The sequence below is a fragment of the Delphinus delphis genome, chromosome 4 (genome assembly GCF_949987515.2).
Source record: "Delphinus delphis chromosome 4, mDelDel1.2, whole genome shotgun sequence".
In the NCBI taxonomy this organism is placed as follows: Eukaryota; Metazoa; Chordata; class Mammalia; order Artiodactyla; family Delphinidae; genus Delphinus; species Delphinus delphis.
The window spans coordinates 108,338,213-108,358,567 of NC_082686.1; the positions used below are offsets into that span (position 1 = coordinate 108,338,213).

General features: G+C 35.7%; 1 protein-coding gene across 2 annotated transcripts in view; it reads right to left on the reverse strand.

The window, feature by feature from the left end:
- Positions 1 to 5,725: 5,725 nt before the first annotated feature.
- GMPS (guanine monophosphate synthase) overlaps positions 5,726 to 20,355 on the reverse strand; it is a 108,840-nt gene continuing 94,210 nt past the window's right edge. For both annotated transcript variants that reach the window (XM_060011254.1, XM_060011253.1), the window contains 8 exons: positions 20,030 to 20,203; positions 18,539 to 18,644; positions 17,045 to 17,160; positions 14,514 to 14,639; positions 11,208 to 11,323; positions 7,986 to 8,116; positions 6,904 to 7,076; positions 5,726 to 5,848 (listed from right to left, as the gene is read on the reverse strand). In XM_060011254.1, the coding sequence (XP_059867237.1) occupies positions 5,747 to 5,848; positions 6,904 to 7,076; positions 7,986 to 8,116; positions 11,208 to 11,323; positions 14,514 to 14,639; positions 17,045 to 17,160; positions 18,539 to 18,644; positions 20,030 to 20,203 (1,044 nt within the window). In that variant the 3' untranslated portion in view covers positions 5,726 to 5,746. The remainder of the gene's footprint in view (positions 5,849 to 6,903; positions 7,077 to 7,985; positions 8,117 to 11,207; positions 11,324 to 14,513; positions 14,640 to 17,044; positions 17,161 to 18,538; positions 18,645 to 20,029; positions 20,204 to 20,355) is intronic.

The following is a 20,355-nucleotide window of genomic DNA, read 5'->3' on the forward strand; positions in this document are numbered from 1 at the left end:
AGAAAGGCCAGGTATGTCCCTCAATAACAACTTATTCCAGCTGGGAGATTTTCAACTGTCAATGCTTGGGCCTCACCAAGATTCTAATTTAACTGATTGTGGGGTCTGGGTGTTATACAGAGTTAACTTCTCAAGTAGTAACAGCAGGCATCCAGGGTTGAGAATCACTGAAAAAGGTTAGATTTGGGTGGTATACCTGGGCATCTTCAATATATGACTAGGGTGGGTGCTGGCATTTTGGCAATCTTTGGAGGATTTCAAATCTTTTGTCATTAAATGAAATGTTTGGAAATATAAAAGCCAAGGATGCCATCATTATTGTTGTCAGGCCCTACACTGATGAAAAAGATTCCATGGTTTCCTACATTATCTGTGTGGCTAAACTACCTCAGTAAGGACAAAGGGGTACTTTCCAAGGGTGGAGACATCAAACTTGTATTCAGTTCCCTATTAAACTCTAATTGGGTGTACCAGTTTACATTCCCACCATCAGTGCAAGAGAGTTCCCTTTTCTCCACACCCTCTAGAGCATTTATTATTTGTAGATTTTTTGATGATGGCCATTCTGACCAGTGTGAGGTGATACCTCACTGTAGTTCTGATTTGCATTTCTCTAATCATTAGTGATGCTGAGCATCTTTTCATTTGCTTTTTAACCATCTCTATGTCTTCTTTGGAGAAATGTCTATGTAGATTTTCTGTCCATTTTTTGATTGGGTTGTTTGTTTTTTTGATATTGAGCTGCATAAGCTGTTTGTATATTTTGGAGATTAATCCCTTGTCGCTTGCTTCATTTGCAAATATTTTCTCCTATCCTGAGGTTTGTCTTTTTGTTTTGTTTATGGTTTCCTTTGCTGTGCAAAAGCTTTTAAGTTTAATTAGGTCCCATTTGTTTATTTTTGTTTTTATTTTCATTACTGTTGGTGGGAATGTAAACTGGTACAGCCACTATGGAGAATAGTATGGAGGTTCCTTAAAAAACTAGAGCTACCATATGATCCAGCAATCCCACTACTGGGCATCTATCTGGAGAAAGCCATAATTCAAAGATACATACACCTCAATGTTCACTGCAGCACTATTTACAATAGCCAGAACATGGAGGCAACCTAAATGTCCATCAACAGAGAAATGGATAAAGAAGATGTGGTACATATATACAATGGAATATTAGCCATAAAAGAGAATGAAATAATGCCATTTGCAGCAACATGGATGGACCTAGACATTGTCATACTGAGTGAAGTAAGTCAGAAAAGAAAAACAGATATATGATATCGCTTATATGTGGAATCTAATAAAAGGCTACAAATGAACTTATTTACAAAACAGAAATAGAGTTACAGATGTAGAAATTAAACTTGGTTACCGGGGTTAAAGGGAGGGGGAGGGGTAAATTGGGAGATTGGGGCTGACACATACACACTACCATATATAAAACAGATAACTAATAAGGACCTATTGCATAGCACAGGGAACTCTACTCAATACTCTGTAATGGCCTATATGGGAATAGAATCTAAAAAAGAGTGGATATATAACAAATTCACTTTGCTGTACACCTGAAACTACAACAACATGGTAAATCAACTATACCTCAATAAAAATTTTAAAAAAAAAGAATGAGTAAAAGTAAAAAAACAAAAATAAATAAATAAATACTACTACGAACAGTCCAAAAAAATTCTAATTGGGGGCCAATGAAAGAAGCATCTACTGAGGTAATAGCTAAGGTGTGTTCTCACCACATTCCAATGAGAATTCAGGAGAGGGGGAGAGAGGAGGAGGGTGTTAGGAGTAGGAAAGGGAGCTGTTTGGAAAGGTAGGAAGAAACAGAGATATAACATTGGGCATGAGAGTTTCAGAAGATTTCTGAGAGACAGTACTATTTTCAGAAACTAATACTCACTTAGCTGTAAGAAGATGACAAACATCTTGGAAATACACTTATCCCTGATGGTCAATTACACACTGAGAACTTCCTGTTAAGCCTTGCCTTGAAGGGCCTTGGAGCATTACCTCTTCAATGTAGAGAGCAGAAAACCTGGATGCTAGCTTTGCCAACAATTAGCTATATATAAGTTGAGTATGGGAGACTTTTCACTGGTCTCAAAGCCAAAGCATACTCTTGTTAACTTTTCCAAAAACACGTAAAGAGATTGCGCCTAGGAACATGTTGTTGATGAGTATCTTCCAAGTGTCACGGTCACAACAGAAGATTCTCAAGTGGTCAAACCTTGATCTATGCCTCAGGTTCAAAAAATGGTAATTAATATCTGATTTTACAATATTTTAATGTTTACTTTTGGCCGGGTCATATCTGATGTTAAAAGCACTTAAAACTATCCCATTTCTCCATTCTATCTCCTGCTATGTTTTTTCTTGTTATTTATAAAATAAGAATTTAGAGCTGGATTTGATATAAATATAATTCAACTGCCTCATCTTACATGTTAAAAAAACACAGAAATGACCAAGTTCACACAGCTGTTTAATGGCAACACAAAGCACTAAAGATGAATGGCCCTACCTACCTACTCCGAATGTCCTCATTCTCAAGAGCAGCGGTCCCCAACCTTTCTGGCACAAGGGACCGGTTTCGTGGAAGACAATTTTTCCACAGACGGGCTGGGGATGGTTCAGCCGGTAATGCAAGCAATGGGAGCGATGGGGAGCGGAAGATGAAGCTTCGGTCACTCGCCCGCCACTCACCTCCTGCTGTGCGGCCCGGTTCCTAACAGGCCACAGACTGGTAGCAGTCCGCGGCCCAGGGGTTGAGGACCCCTGCTCTAGAGGTTTGATTCGTTACTCAATAAAATGGGCTATCAGGGGATAAGCCCAAACATAGCAAGGAAACAAACTTTTATGATGCTTGTTTGGCTACATGCATGCACCTATCTTAGGATAAAGGAGTGGCAAAAGATGGGAAACTCGGGTAACCCTATCTCCCAGATACATCTAAAGACCTACTCTCAGCAATTATGCCAGGTTGCTACTTCTAACAGAGCTGATGATCACAGATTGGGCCACAAAGCTGGGGCAAGGTTATCTGGTTCTCAAGTTTCTTTTGTGCCCACAAATCTTAAGAATAAATGATGCTTTCACTAACCTGCCTTCCTCCTTCCATAGGTACAAAGAAACAAAATATATTTATTAGATAGAATATATTCCCAGGTAAGTGGTGAGTGTTGGGAAAGCAGTCATGAGCTGTCAAGGATAACCAATGATGAATGTTATTAGACAGGGAGCCACTGTTCTAAGCCTTGATTAAAAATAACCATCCAGTAAGTTTATATAATTTTAGGTGCCAAAATTCACTTTAAAAAAGAATAACTGGGAAACCCTACATTTAATTCTGAAACTCTTCAGGTAGCCATTACTAAGCTGAGCTTGTTTCCTTAACTGTAAAATGGAACTGCAACCTTAACTTTTCTCAGGTCCTCAGATGAAATACTGTGAAGGTATAGAGTAATACTATATGGCACAAAGCAAAAAGTTCTTTGCAAAGGAAGAGAGGGTACTAAATATTAAGAAATCTCTGAATTCTAGATTTTTTTTTTTTTACTATATCATGTCGAGAAGTGTTTTGGAGAAACCATTTTTACAGTTTTAAGAAGGATTATATAAAAGGAGTTTAGTGAACAAATATCAGGAAAACATTAAGTTAAAAAACAATTGTTTCTAACTTCAAAATTTCTCAGAGCTTTGAAAATAACGTATACCATAAATCTCCAAGATGGAAGGACAAGTGAGCAGCACTTTCCAAACTTATATGATCACCTAACCCTTTATCTCTGTGCAACAGTGTTCCACAGAATATACTTTAGGAAAAAAGTCTTCCTAGATTCCTATTATTTGCTTGAATACAAAATCATAAGACACTTTTTCTAGAAGAGGAATTCTTTTCACTAAACACAAATGTTTATAAGCCTTTTTTAGGTTGTCTATTCCAGCTCTAAAATAACATGCCTCCAAATCCGTTAAGGCCAGACCACTAATATACCCTTTTTGCAAAAAGCCATTATGAGTTCCTCATCATTAGGACAGAGAATGAACTCATCAAGTTTTGTAGAAATCAAATACTCCTGTCTCTCACATACAGATACCTGTTACAGCAGTCAGAAGCTCTTCCCTTGCTGGTTCAGCAACACAGTTTTCTTATACCCTGTGCCAAACAGAATGAAAGGAAGACTTCTGCCATGTGTAATTTTATTACTTACGTAACACTGAATCCCAAACAAAATTGTATACCTGATTAATACAAAAGATCTTGAAGATTAGGTAAGAGGCAGCAACCTGAGATGGAACTGGTATGAGACAAACATGGTAACATTTTTTTTTTTTTTTTGCAGTACACGGGCCTCTCACTGTTGTGGCCTCTCCCGTTGCGGAGCACAGGCTCCAGACGCGCAGGCTCAGCGGCCATGGCTCATGGGCCTAGCTGCTCTGCGGCATGTGGGATCCTCCCAGACCAGGGCACGAACCCTTGTCCCCTGCATCGGCAGGCAGACTCTCAACCACTGTGCCACCAAGGAAGCCCCATGGTAACATTTTAAAATAGTAACATCAGCTAAAATACTGAGAGAGAAATGGCTGCAGAATTCAAACCTAGTACTGTCTATTTTTATGAATGTTATAAAAGCATCTGTTAGAAACTGGTGGCAATGGCAAACAGTCCTACACCAGTTCTTAAATCTTCTCTTACAGCTGGCAGAAAGGAGTACAAAGTTTGGCAATACTTCGCACGAGCCAAGACTGGTCACAATCTTCTGAGCAGTGCATAAAAAAATGTATCTATAGATTACATCTAAGAGTTCATTTTACAACTCTTTATGAGATTACTGCAGGCATGCATTTGTAAGTTGTGGGCGTGCACGATGGTTTCTGTGATCTCAGAGCTGCTCCTCGGACCAAACAAGATTAAAATGCTTGAACTTTATCTATGCTAGACCAAAGACAGTCTCTTCTGGGGAGAGAACAGAAACTTCCTCTACAAGGCTATGGGAGCCGGCAATAAGGCTGGGAGGATAAAGCTCCTTACCAATGAACAGGTTGACAGTATGCAACATGGAGCATGACTTGAAAACACTTTAAACTGAGACTACTCGTAGTTCCTTCCTCCCATGGCTGTAATGACATAAAATTCAAAGTACTTCAACAAATTCCTGGTGCTTTTCCATCTTAAGGTAGCTTACCATTTTAGGGCCCCCGTGTCCAGCAAAAGTGGATGGAATAGCCCACCTAAACCTTTGTCTGATATGTTGACCCCTTCCCAGAACCTTTGGAGGAATGAGGCTACTTTACAGGAAACGCAGATTCTCCATAAGGAATACATACTAAGTCACACTGGTAAATAATGGTGTTTCTAACATCTCTTAGAAACTGGCAAGGGGACAGAAGTCCATTACCAGCCCCCAAACTCACCCACTCCCATACATCTTCGATGATAGAGACATCAATAGCAACAGTGAGTTTATACATAAAGAACAAGTGAGGCAGAGGTAAAGGCAAAAGCAGTGTCAGTGTCTGAGTGTAGGCAATGGTGCTTTGATTATACCCATACAAACTCTTCAGTCCCTTTTAGTTATCCCCAACTCAGCTCTTAAGCCGTAGATTTTTGCTGCAGAGAACTCAGATGTGATGTAGTTGCTCCAGTAACTGTTTTGACAGTACTGCATGTCAATACTGGGAATAGTTTCTAATCAATTTAATCTGCACACGGAACTTTAGTAGAACAAGAAGTTTATTACTCCCACTCAGTAGTTCCTGGGGGCTTTGATGTTAAGTCATACATAATTCGAGAAATACCAGGAATCTTCTTAATCTCAGTGACCATCTTTAACACCACCTGTTATAAAACAAAGATTATAAATAAAGAGCCAGGGTCCACTGTGTGTCTAACAGACTTAGAAGTCCTGCAATTGTAATTTGAAATTAAAACACAATCTATTTTTACTATTGTCCTCTCTGTATATGGGATATATTTATGATTAATTTATGTAGTGATGCTCTATAGATTTAAGTGACTTAAATTCAGTACTACTCAAAGTGCAGTCTACAAGTCATGTTTGTTACTGGTCCATAACAAGTGTTTAGAAGCATTTATGGCAATTTGACATTGTTGTGGCATCCAAGTATCTGATTTTACGGGTTTATGCCAATGCTTCACAAATTATCTGTGGCTTACAACGTCGAGGCCACCAAGGTGGCACATAACGCAAGGTAATAATAATCATTGCTATATGTATAGACAAGGAAGGCCTTGTCACTTGACTGGCCAGAGACTTGGCAAATGTGAGCCTAAGGGAAAACAGACTCTAAGCCACATTCCCCAACCCAGCTATCTAGCTATATATAATCAGAGCCCTGTATTAGAGTCCTGGAACAGTGGTCCAACTAATAAAGTCTCGCTTTGACTTTCATTTGCCATTATGCAAATAGCTCCTCTGGAACACTCTAGTGGAGGGATAATAAGAAAGGAAGATGGTGATCAAAACTGCAATTGCTAATAGGCAGAGCAACAAGAAATTCATGGGTGCCTGGCCATAACGCCATCAAATCTCACCCTTATGTCTAATAAACTCTTCCTCACTCTTAGTGTTTTCTTCTCTACTTGGAGGATACTATTTATAAAGTAGAGGTTGGCAAGATTAGATGAAATGATAGATTAGAGTTGGTGATTCTCCACATAGTAATCAGACATCTGGAGTTTAATAAACTTAAGGCCTTTTTCTACTATAGTGTATTAAACAACCAATTATGTGGAGATTAAAAAGAGCCTATTTTATGAACAGAAAACCAACCTCAGGAATACCAACATTGCCATAGCCTATTCCATTCACCATTATTATAAAATGTATAAGGTATTAAAAATGTACATTAGGAAAAAAAAGTATAAGTTACCTCTACAGGGATCTCATTGCCAGGGGTTGCAGGTATACCAGTCATGAAATCACTAGTAATAAAGGTTCGAATAACCACGGATCTCTGGCATGAAGGCTGCTTCTGAAGTGGGTCCCGATCAAAATGTAAAGGTGTCAAAATCACTGGCATCTGGCTGATTTTCCCAGCATACCCTAAAGAAAGGAAGTTAACATGTAGAACCAATCACCACACCATAGAAAAGCACTCTCTGCTCAATTAAATCCCCCCAGACAGATCTAAAATCGCACACATACACACAGCACTTCTTGGGACTGTCATCATGTACTGTTTTTAGCTACTCTCATAGCACTGTAAGTAAACATAATCACAAATACAAATTACAGAATTTGATGACTGCAGTGATATGTTACAGTGATGTGATATAAAGTCAATTCATTATTCATAGTAGTTATCTTCTATACTGCAGACACTGAATAAGAAAATACTGAACCTCTAACCCTAGGGGAAATACAGAGTTAGGTTCCTGACCACTTTCATCAACTGATTAATACATATCTTTGCTTATGTGTGTGTCTGTTTAAAGACACATTATGCAATATTTATTGTAGGTTCATTAACGTTGAGCTCACAGCCAATGGCACTATAACTCATGCCTGAATGAATCTTATCTAACAAACCTATTTTCTCAGTAAGTTACATCACAGCCTTCCTGTGCTTAGGAACCTAGACAGCACCTCAGCACTATTTTAAACAGTGAAATCACCAACAAAAAGCACGAAAATGCAAAAAACATGTCATTAAATAGACCACAAAAGGGACACTTGTTTATAGAAAGAGCTGAAACAAGAAGGCAGAGAATTGCCTTGTTCAACCTCAGCTGGGAACATATGAGTTGAGCAACTCAAATTTTTTGCCACTTTGTACATGTCCGCAAATGACCACAAAGATGAATAAATTTTATACAGATAAGGCAATGTCACAGAACTACCCAAAGAATTAAATAATAAAACTAAAAGCTGAGTCCTCCTACTAGAAATAATAATGCCATGCTTCCAAAATCTAGTTAGAGCATTCAGTGATGAACAAAATGGGCAGCTTACCAGACTCCCTGAGAATGTTATGGGCCTCAAAATCAGCTTGGCGTAAAGTACTGAGCACCCCTGTTGTCAAGAAAGTGGGAGTAACATCTGTAGGAGGTTCTTTAACTGGTGAGCCAAATATATAGACAACTCTAGAAGGGGGTAGTGAAAATTACAGAGAAAATACGTTTTAGTAAGAGAAGCAAAGCACATAAAATAACATTCTTTCCATTTGTTCTTAGGCCCCTCTCTTACCCACTTCAAATTCCCAAATGGGTAGGATAGGATATAAGATTATAGAAGGGTCTCTATTCTATGAACCTTCCTCAAAGTATATTTTCTGGAATACTAGTATCTCAGAACGTGCAAAGATGTAAGTGATTATCACAATCCTCTTTCCATTTAATGTACTGGATAGAAGTGTATCCCCAAAACTTCATGTCCATCTGGAATCTGTGGGTGAAAATAGGGTCCTTGTAAAGGTAATCAAACAAAGGTCATAATGGTGTTTGGGGGGATTAATCCAATGATTGGTGGGTGTTCTTCTAAGAAGAAGGAAATCTGTAAACACAGCCACATGGAGAAAAGACAGCCATGTAAAGATGGAGACAAAGATTGGAGTTACACTGCCACAAGGCAACGACTGCCAGCAAACAACAGAAACTACGAAGAGACGAGGAAGGATTCTCCCTCTAGAGCCTTCTGAGAGAGCCATGGCCCTGCTGACACCACCCTTGATTTCAGACTTATAGCCTTCAATAGCCTCCAGAACTGTGAGATAATAGATTTCTGTTGTTTTAAGCCTTCCAGTTTGTGGAAATTTGTTACAGTAGCCCTAGGAAATTCCTGGGGAAACACCAAATTAAATAAATAGGTTTTATAACAAAACCTCAGAAACTATAATATGCGCTAGAAGCTTCCAAGATGAGACTACAGTGAATTTCCCAAACTTATTTGACTGCCAACTCAACCTTTTTTTTCTTTTTTTTACATTTTGGAAAACACTGATCCCAAAGAAAGGTTAAGAATATCACCAAAGTTAAGACTTGGTTGAAAAGGAATGACTTACTACTGCTTCAAGTAAATGTCTGTTTGAAACTTATGAAAGTATGCTGCAGATGTTAATAAAAGTAGGATTTGGAAGGTAGCTTGAGGAAATTAGGATCAAATAATTACAACAATTCAAGGGGAATCTTGCCAATGGTTTGAGGAATCTGTTCTACAACCTTCACCCAGAAAACAAGAGAGAGAAGGGGTAGGGATGAGTGCCACCTGGCTCTTTCCAATCCAACTCCAGCCAGCAGGCAACTGTCCCTTTTCCTTAGCCCTACTGTCTTTAGCAGAGAAAATAAATCTCCCCTGTAACTACCATGGTGAAGTTTAATAATGCTTTTTTCTTAATAGGTACTTAAAATAAAACATATGGAAGAAAAAAACATCAGATTAAAACCACCACTACCACCAAATACTTCATTGCCTCCTTCCAAACATACTGTCACAAGAAGCGTTTTGTTCCATGCATAGAAAGTAGGCCACACTTCTTCTAAACAAAATAGTTCCTAGAGCTCATAAACAATCCTTAGAGGAAAAAAGCAACTATGCAAGAGAATGCCATGAACTTGCTCCTTTTTCTTTTATTTTGTTCAAACAAGAGTGATCATAGAATGTACAGGGATAGGCAGCCTTCCAGTAAAACTGGAACCGTCCCTCTCTATATAAAGATTCCAGCATGCAAATTAGGGGGGAAAGACTGGTAAAAATGGAAAGCTTTTTTTTTTTTCTTTCTTTTTTTAAATTCCAATTCCCAAAAAAAGACCCTGGCAAAGAAATCAAAAATTCACCAACACCCTTTAAGGGCTTGCTAGGTTCATATTTAAAATCTAGTTTTTTGTTTATTGGTTGTTAGACTTTATTTTTTTCCTTTTTTGGGGAGGGAGGAAGGGTTAAGAATGGAGGGAGAGACAAACGGGGAAAAAAGAAAAGACAGGCAGAGAAACCAGACTATAAAAGGACCGAGATAAAGTTTAAACAAGGGTGAGTGCTCTTCGGCAAAAGAAAAGGACAAAGAGACAGATGAAACAAGAATGTTGTGAAATGAAAAACATATTAATTATGTAGTAAAAGCCGTGGAGCCAAACTTAGTGAAAGGGAATTTTCTGTATGACCTATGAAGTTTATTTAGGTATTAGCATGTTTCAGAAGATGAATTATGAACCATTATTTTAACCAAGACAATTATCTCCATTCAAAACAGGCAATTACAAATTTACCATTATTTATTAATAATTCACCCTTTCAGTGTGTTAAAGGTGCTTCTGTATTTGGGGGCCTTTGGTTCATCTATGCAAGCCTTTTAAAGGACATGTTCCCATCAGTAAAAATGTGATTTCCCTTTGACTTCTTGTCTTGAAGGCCATACCAGCCTACAAATACTAGCCACACCAGTATAGAAATATACATACCCTGCTAAGTAAACACCAACAAGTAGGTTTATACTTTCTGTAGCTAATTTGAGTAAACTGAAATCTCAAGAAATTCTTTTTGGTTGTTAACTGCCTAAAACCCATGAAGAAAATAGAAAAGAGTGAAACAGTGTAAAATAAGATTTAATTAGCAATCTGGTACTAAATGAGTAAGACTTTTGAAATTATAACAGACAATGCTCAGTATTACATAAAGATTATATCAATAAATCAGTTATTGATATATACAACATAAGAAATTAATGTGTAAATTAAAGGAAAACTGGATCTGAAAAACTAAATTCAAATTTTTTTAAACACTTAACGCTGTTACTTTGACGATATCTGGCATATGTCTCTTTCTTTTGATTTACTCTGGAATTATTATTAAATTGACTAAGTCCCTAACAGTAATTCTATAACCTGTACAATTCTTTCAATCCTTCTGGAATAAAACATCTAATCATAAAACAAGTAGTGTAAATTGCTAATTGGGAAGACATGTTTTTAAAGCTGTCTTTAGTATTTCATATTATAATTAAAAACCTTCCTATTTCTCAAGCAAAAAATATTTTAATAAGCAGATGATTGCACTGTGATGAAGGAACAAAGTACAAGGTATTATTAAATATCTGCTGGATTATGACCTAAGCACATACCTGTATCTACACTTGAGCCACTGCTCTTTCAACATGGGAAGACCTTAAAAAAAACACATCCTAAAAAAAAAAAACCACATCCTTCCATTACATTTCACCCCACCACCACCTGCAGAACACACCTGTTAATGTTGTGACACATGCGAGGTATAAGTCTAGCCAGGAAAATAAGAGATTCCCAGTCAGGCTCATCCTTACTGGAGATTCCACACACATAACTATAAGAACGACAGTCACCCTGAAAATAAAAATACAATTGATAATTTTAATGATTGTACAGAATTCAAAAGATGGACTGGAAAATATTTCATGTATGATAACACCATTAATAGCAATTTTTTAAACAAAAATATGCTTGACTATAAGTATATATGGATAGTTTGCTAATGATATAAACAAATCCTAAATTAAAATCCCCTATTTAACAGTTTTTTGTATTATTTATTTATTCATTATTTTTGGCTGCATCGGGTCTTAGTTGAGGCATGTGGGATCTTTCACTGCGGCGTGTGGGCTCTTCATTGTGCTGTGCGGGTTTTGTCTTCTCTAGTTGTGGCGCGCAGGCTCCAGGGCCCGTGAGCTCTGTAGCTGTGGTGTGCGGGTTCCAGAGCACGTGGGCTCTGTAGTTTGTGGCACGCGGGCTCTCTAGTTGAGGCGCACAAGCTCAGCAGTGTGGGCTTAGTTGCCCCACATCATGTGGGATCTTAGTTGCCTGACCAGGGATCGAACCCGTGTCCCCTACACTGGAAGGCGGACTCCTTACCACTGGACCACCAGGGAAGTCCCTAACATCCCGTTAAATTCTACCTAAATCAGCTCAGACATTAAAAAGAAGTGTCACGGTAATTTCAATAATTTATTCAACATACACCAGAGATCCACTGGGATTTCATTCCAAATACCTGCCGAACTACAGATAGCCAGCACACTTAATTTGGCAGACAAGATCTGCCAAATCCTTTAGATGGATAAAGGATTCTCAAGTCAGATATAAAAATAATTTATTCCTTTATAATAAGAAAGTTAATTTTAAAATAAGTGAATAAAATTGATAATATTGATTCCCTTTTCCTCTGTCCTATTTAATCCAAGTCATTTACTTAAAAAAAAATTTAAACTGAAAACAACTTAAAAGTAAGATTCATTAGATAACTACCTAATACACAGTAAACTTAAGAATTCAGACTATTTGAATGATAATATAATAGTATTTATCAAAGTTTAAAATGTACATGCTCTTTAATCCTGAAAATATTACTGAAATACATGAATAACTGCTTGAAAAAATAAGATACTACTTGCTGAAATGCCTATAATAGTGACAAAGTGAAAATGGTTTAAATGTCCATTGGTAGGGGAATGATTAAATAAATTATGGTATAATCATACATGGAATATAAGGCAGCGGTTAAGAATAAGAATCTACTTGCAATGGCATGAAAAGAAGTTCATGATGTTCAGTTAAAAGAAAAAGGTGATGAAAAAGGTGTCAATAATTCCCTTTCATTTTCTTTCTAAATGGTTCTGGAGGGAACATTTAACTGGAGAGCAGAAATAGGGAGAATTACTTTTTAAATGTACTGTACATTTTTTTTTTTTTACAAATGCAGTTTATTTTGGTATTTAGAAAATAAACTTCATTGCTATACTAACCATGAATTATGATTTTTATCTGGACTTCTAAGAGTCTCAGCTTCAAAGGCCTAAGAGACTGGATAAAGTTAAGATAACCAACAACAAAAGAAACTTCTATTTTGATGGGAAAAATAGTGGAGCCTGAATGAGCTTCATTTTTTTAAATTGAAGTGTAATTATTACAATGTTGTGTTAGTTTCAAGTGTACAGCAAAGTGATTCAGTTATATATATATATATATATATATATATATATATATATATATATAAAACTCTTTTTCAGATTCTTTTCCATTACAGGTTATAGTTCCCTGTACTATACAGTTGTTTACCTATTTCATATATAATAGTGTATATATATGTTAATCATATTTTTTAAAAAAGAAATCACTCATCCAACAAATTATATTTATTTATTTATCCATAGCATTATCTACGAACTTATCAAAAAAGGGGAATGGGGAACTAGTTCAATTCCCTGCCTAGCAGGAGTTAGCATACACAGCTGGAAGTTTTCTATAATAGATCTACTTAGGACTGGAAAAAACAAAAACAAAAAAACCCACTTGTCTGCTCTTCTATTTTTATATAGTAGGGTAATATCTGCCTGAAATATCATACGATGAGTTTCAAAATGAATCTGTATATGATAAATGAGATAATCCATACACCACTGAAAGAAAATTATTCCTACAATTCCAGGAATGGTTATTTCAACATGATTTAAAAACAATATAAGTAGCTTTCACATAGGGCCTTTAAAAAGAGGGAGAAGAGGGGAAATAGCTGGCCCTATCATTTCCATGAACTAAAATATTTTAGTTTAATTTTAAAGTAACGATGAATTTTTATTGTCTTATTTACAAACAGAGCTACATGAATTCAGGAGAAAGAGGAATTTAAAAGGATGGCTCAGATTCACATATTTATGGAAAAGAGTATATATTAAGTTTTAGATGAACAATCTCTAAAATGTATTTAATTTCTTCCCATGCATAATTCTACTGTAAGAGAACATTATAAACACATTAACCCACTTAACTGGCACTTGCACCATTTTGAGTTGAATTATTGACACCTTTTCTAGTTTTCATTTAACTTCAAATTCTAAATCACTGAAAAGAAACCTTCCTCTTCCCTAGATTCCCAAGCTTTTTTCCCCCAGAAACTCACCCGATGATCATATAAATAAAGAACTTAATATAATCTATGAATAGCATTTCAAAAATGAGAACTATATTACAGTCACATGCTTTTACAATTGGAAAGACAGAACATACTGAAAATGTTAGTTGTACATTATCACAGCTAAGAGAGAGATAGGGAGAGACGGGACATGTTGAAGAGGCAGAGGACACTGGTTTAAGGAATACACAAGCTGAGAACAATGCGTAAATGGTGTAACATGTACATCTGGGGGCCTTCTTGCAGTTAGAGACTTCTAAAGCCACAGAATATTTCACATCAAGAAGGATAAATGAGGACATGACCTCTCGGTACCTGTTCTTCAAGGCAGAAGCAAGCAAGCCAATCCTATAGCAAATCACTCTTTGAATTTTTTTTTACTTTTGATACAGATGACAGGTATTTCAAGTCTATAAAATCTCAGCCTGAATATTTAGTTCCTATTACCTTATTCACTTCATAAACATTCTATAAAATATTGCCTTTTTACATTTTTAAACTTGGTGTATATACTTTTGTATTTCATTTTCCTAAGACATTCCTATTTCAATATTAGCAAAAAGAGCAGCAGAAAGTTATGTCACAGGTCAATGAAGTCACACAACTCACCTGCACACCCACAGTTTTAATTGGTAGCAGGAAGGCATTCAGTGAATGCAGACTTGTAATTTGCATCAGCTTCTCCTGATCCTCTTCTGTTGTGCAGGCTTTGACTCTCTGTAATAGTGTATGTGGCTAGGAAAACCAAAGACACACTCCTCAGGGTTTCAAGAAATAACAGCATTCACTCTTTTGGTACATTTTACTATCTTATGTACCTACACTTTCTGGTTTATAGCAATAGATTCTATTTGGTATTTCTCTCTGACTTGTGTGTGCTATGCAGTGTGTCAGAATTTCATTTCTGAGCGCCAGGGCTATGAGAAGTTAAATATCAGGACAAGAAACACAGATTAGATTTACATACATGGAGGCTTTAATCCTCTGTCAACAGCAAGGGACACCTCACGTGAGTCAAACCTTCTCCTTATCTCTAAGGAAACTTTTTGCCATAAAGTCAACTTTGTCTGAAATTAATATATCTCTACTTACTTCCTTTTTTTTGGTTTATTTGCCTGGTGTATGTTTTTCTGTTCTTTTACCTTCCCTCTTCCTATCCCTAGGTAAACAGACTATAGTTAGATTTTATTCCTCAATCTAGTTTGACAATTATGTCCTAACTAAAGATGTTAATCCTTTTAATTGTGGGTTAATAATATGGTTGAATTCCATCCTACCATTTAATTCAGTAGTTTCTATTTGCCCCACTTTTTATATTTCTTTCTCCTTTTTTATATTCCTCTGAACTGATGATTTCTCCCAGCTCATTTATTTCCCCTTTACTAGTTGTGAAGTTAAACCCTCTATTTTTATTCTTTATCATTTCCCCTTAAGTGGGGATATTTAACAAAAGAGAATCACCTCTGCCCAACTAGCAAAAAATACAAAGATCTTTGAATGCTTTAACTCCAATTGATCCCCCTGTGGCTTATATGCTATTTTAGCTATATAATGTTATACTATTTTTTTTTTAATAAACACCAAAATTTAGATCAGTTTATACAGTCCATGTCTGTTTAATTTTATCCATTTACCATTTTATTTGCTTACCAGTCCCTGTATCTCAGACCTTTTAACTGGTATCCTTTTGCTTCTCCTCAAGTCATTTCTTTAAAACAGTGGTTCTCAACCTTAGCTATACATTCAAATTTCTTAGTATGTTCAGGTCCCATCCCACATCAATTAAATAAATTCTAGGGAGAAGGGGCCCAAGCATAGAATACTTCAGAAGCTCCCCCTGTTGAATCTAATACACAGCCAAGGTTGAGAACCACTGCCTTTATAGTTCCTTAAGTAACAGACTGTTGGTAGTAAATTCTGTTTATGTGAAAATGTCTTTATTTTGCCCTAGTTCTTTGAGACAGTTTATCTACTCACTATTGTTCACAATTATTTTCTCTTGGTACTTTGAATTCTTCCTGCTTTTAACTACTGCTTCCAGTAATAGCCTTTCCTTTATGCAGCAATCAATCTTTTCTTTGCAGCTGCTTTGTCTTTGGTAGCCTGTAGCTTCCATAGTTATGCCTATTAGGTGTCAAATTCTTCTCCTTTATCCTGATTGGGATGTTATTATGCTTCCTGAATCTGAGGCATGGTATCTTTCACCAGTGTGGAGGAATTTCAATACTTTTATCTAGTATCTCCTTCTGGATATACATTAAAGTTGACATTCTCATTCTACATTAACCTCTTTGAACCATATTTTGTCTTTGATGCTTTGTTCCAATTTCTGGATAATTTAACATCGATCTTCACTAATTCTCTCTTTAGCTCTTTTTAATTTTATTTTCATTTCTAGAACGTAATTTTTTTTCAAAGCTCCCCTGTCACTTTTTATAGTCTCTTATATACCTTATTCTTATTAAAAATTGCTTCTTTTAATTCTCAGTACTTTTAAATGTTGCCTATATGCCAATTCCAGTATCTGAAGTGCTTGAGGGTCTTCTACTAGTTGTTTCCACTAGCTCTCATTCATGGTGCCTTACTTTTATATCTATTTTATAGTTTTTTATTGTAAGCTCATATTTGTTGAAACTCTATTTATGGGAATTCTTTGAGGCCTGGTTGAAGAGACTCCAAAGAGAATTTACATTGCTTTTTGTCTGACAACTGGAAGCACTACCAACCAAAGCCCACTTTAACACAGATTATAAATTTAGGCACCAAATATACAGAAGAACTGGAGACATTTCCATCATCCTCAATTTAGAACTAAAATGATCTCCCTTGCCTTCTTGCAATAAATATGAAAGGGTATTTTAAAATACTTTGTATCTAGTATTTTCAGGGATTCAAGGTATCCAATCTGTTAAAATATATGGAATGGCTGAAAAGAGAAGTCTGCATTTAAGAGTGTCTGTAGAATACTTTCTTCATAGTCATTTCCAAAGGTTAAATTACCCTGAAGTTTCAAATAATGAAACCCTAATCAATTTTATTATAAAGACTGGAGTACAGCAAGAATCCATTCAATTCCTTGCACCAATTAGCTATGTCTGCTTAAAGCTCCTATAATAAACAAATTCAACACAAATTATTACCTTTTTAACGCTTGCAGAAAAATCAGCTACTATTTTCAAAATATTGTTGGTTTCAGGAAAATCCTTACAGATATAAGGTTCCTCAGCACATATTACTCTGATTGCCAGGCCTGGACCTAAACAGAAGAGTAACAATGGTATTTAATATAAATGTTATGTTTAATATAAAATTTTAAATAAAAAAAGGTCACTATTCCCAAAATATAAAACACCCCTGCCATTGTATTTTTAACCAGTTTTATTGAAATATAACTGACATATACAATTTAGGTTTTTTAAAGTGTTTAATATGAAATGCAGCTATTAGTTTCCCATCCAACTCATCATTTTTAGAATGCTTCAGTTCTGTTCACATCCATGATATACACCTCTTATTTTAATAGTCCCTGTATTAAGAATCTCAAAATTCTCCAATAAATATTTTTAATTCACAATATACATGCCAATCTATTTAAAATTACTTTCATACACAATCCTTTGCCAACACACGTTAGGGACTGAACGTCTCAAATTACTACAGTTGAAGTTCGTCATATAAACAAGTGCTAATCTCCATATGGGCTATACCTTTGCAACACTGTTTATGGAGGCAATACAGTAGTTAAGAGTAACTAACTCTGAGAAGAGCTTATTGGGGCTAGAATCCTGGTTCCAAACCCAACCTGCATAACTTTTGGCAAACTAGCCTCTGTCCCAAAATTCTCTCAGCTGGACAACAGGATCATAATAGTTTCTATTGTGAGGATCAAATAAGACAACATGTGTAAAATACTGTATTTAGCAGAATGCCTAGCACATACTAGTACTCAAGAAATGTTAACTATTACTATGCTTTTTCATTTAATTAGACCATTCCCTCAACTCATCACCCAATGACTATTGTAGAGACCTAGAAACTGAGGTATAAGATTTGCCAAGCTCAAGAACTCATAACAAAAACAGGTTAAGACTCACAGTCCTAACTTTAACAAATACCACCTCTAATTAATTTTATTTTATGACAGCAAATGACTATTTAAAAACTGAATATTTTCATTTGGTCATGAATTAAATACATACAGCACTGTGCAAAGAAATGGTTCAACCATTCAGACAAATCAGGGGATAAGGATTTCAGAGAACTGAGTTTTAACCCTGTGGAATACATCATGGTATAGTAGAAAGAACATATAAACCCAATTTCTAACACTAAGAATTGTGTGGCAATGTTATTAAAGTATCTCTTGGCTTTCTCATCTGATGGCAACATTACATGACAATCTGTTTACACAAAGATAATGTAATATATAAATATATATACAATAAAAATGAGTATTTAATAAAATGAAATATATACAGTAAGGCACTAAAAAGAATATTTATTCCCTATCCATCCTTTCCTTTCTTTAAAGTTACATATTCCCTAAGATGATAAATTACTTCAAAACCTGTCTGAATTGATTTTTGTTCAACATGAAGGCATAGTAACAAATCAAACAGAATTCTATTTTTTACCTGGGAATGGATGCCTGGAAACTAACTCTTCTGGAAGTCCAAGTTCTCTGCCTAAGGTTCTTACTTCATCTTTATGAAAATCTTTCAAAGGTTCTATGACTTTTCCCTACAGGGAATAAAAACGCCAATCAATACAAATTAGTAACCAAAATGACATAGAAAACAAAGAGTAACAAATTATTGGCTTTTCCTGTTGTCTTTTACCTTTAAAAATCAGTTTTTAAAACTTCATCTTTTAAAGTATTTCTTCCTATGTGCTTATAAGGAATTAGATATTTTAGTGGTCTTCATATTTCTCTTTGAAATCCATTTTAAACGTAAACCTCTTAAATAGAAATAAATGAGAACAAACCTACCCACCAATCTGATTTAGTTCTCACTGTAATACAAGGAAATCAGAAAATATACTAGTGTTTAAAAATTAAAACTCTCCAAATGATACCATCAAAAAAGTGAAAAGACAACCTACAGAAGGCAAATCATATATCTAATAAAGGGCTGTAACAAGACTATATAAAAAAGAACACATACAATTCAATAATAAAAAGATAAATAAGCCAAGTTAAAAATGGGCAAAAGATCCGAATAGATATTTCTCCAAAGGTGACATATAAGTAGCCAATAAGCACATAAAAGATGATTGACATTAGCTATTTGGGAAATGCAAATCAGAACCACAATGAGATACCTACCACTTCTCACCCACTAGGATGCCTAAAATAATAAAAAGGTACAGGTAATTCACACTCATTAGGATGGCTAATTAAAAAAAAAAAAAAACCAGAAAAGAACAAGTGTTGGGCAAGGTATGGAGAAATTGGAAGCTTTGTGCACTGTTGGTGGGACTGTAATATAGTATAACTGCTAAGGAAACATTAAGGAAGTCCCTCAAAAAATTGAAAATAATAAAATTCAGAAATCCCACTTCCTGGTACATATCCAAAAGAACTGAAAGCAGGGGCTCCAAGAGGAATCTGTAAACCCATGTTCATAGGCACAATTCACAACAACAAGAAAGTGGAAGCAATCCAAATGTCCATCGGTAGATAAATAAATTAACTATATATATATATATATATATATATATATATACACACACACACACACATACACACACACACACACACAGAATATTATTCAGCTTAAAAAGGAAATCCTATCACATGCTACAATATGGATGAAACTTGAGGACTTATACTAAGTGAAATAAGCCAGTCACAAAAAAACAAATGCTGTATGATTTCACTTATGAGGTATTTAAAGTAGTCAAATTCATTGAAACAGAAATTAGAATGGTAGGTTACCAGGGGTTAGGGAGAGGGAGAAAAGGGTAGCTGTTGCTCAACAGGTATAAAGTTTCAGTTTTGAAAAATGAAAAAGTTACAGAGATCTGTTTCACAACAATACAAATACACTTGACACCACTGAACTGTACACTTAAAAATGGTTAAGGGAGGGAGGTTTTATGCGAAAGTTCTCATAAGCTTTTACCTCCTCTCTCAACTTTCTGATAAGCTCTGTGTCGTTATGATGGGTTTTGATGAGTTCAGCTTTGCCACTTGCAACAAGGGATGCACTTTCAATTAGATCAGGCCGTAAAGTACCTTGGGCAAGGAAAACCTCCTCTGGTTTCAGGTTCATTTCTCCAATTACTTCATTGGCAATCTACAAACAACAGGAGTAAACCAGCCTTTTAAGAGATGAATTCTTCTAAAAGACAGCAACATTTTATATTTTCAGCTAAATTTCTTAAAGAGTCTTTTTGCAATATTGACCAGGAGATGAAATCTACCGTGCTCCAAAATAAACTCCTTTAA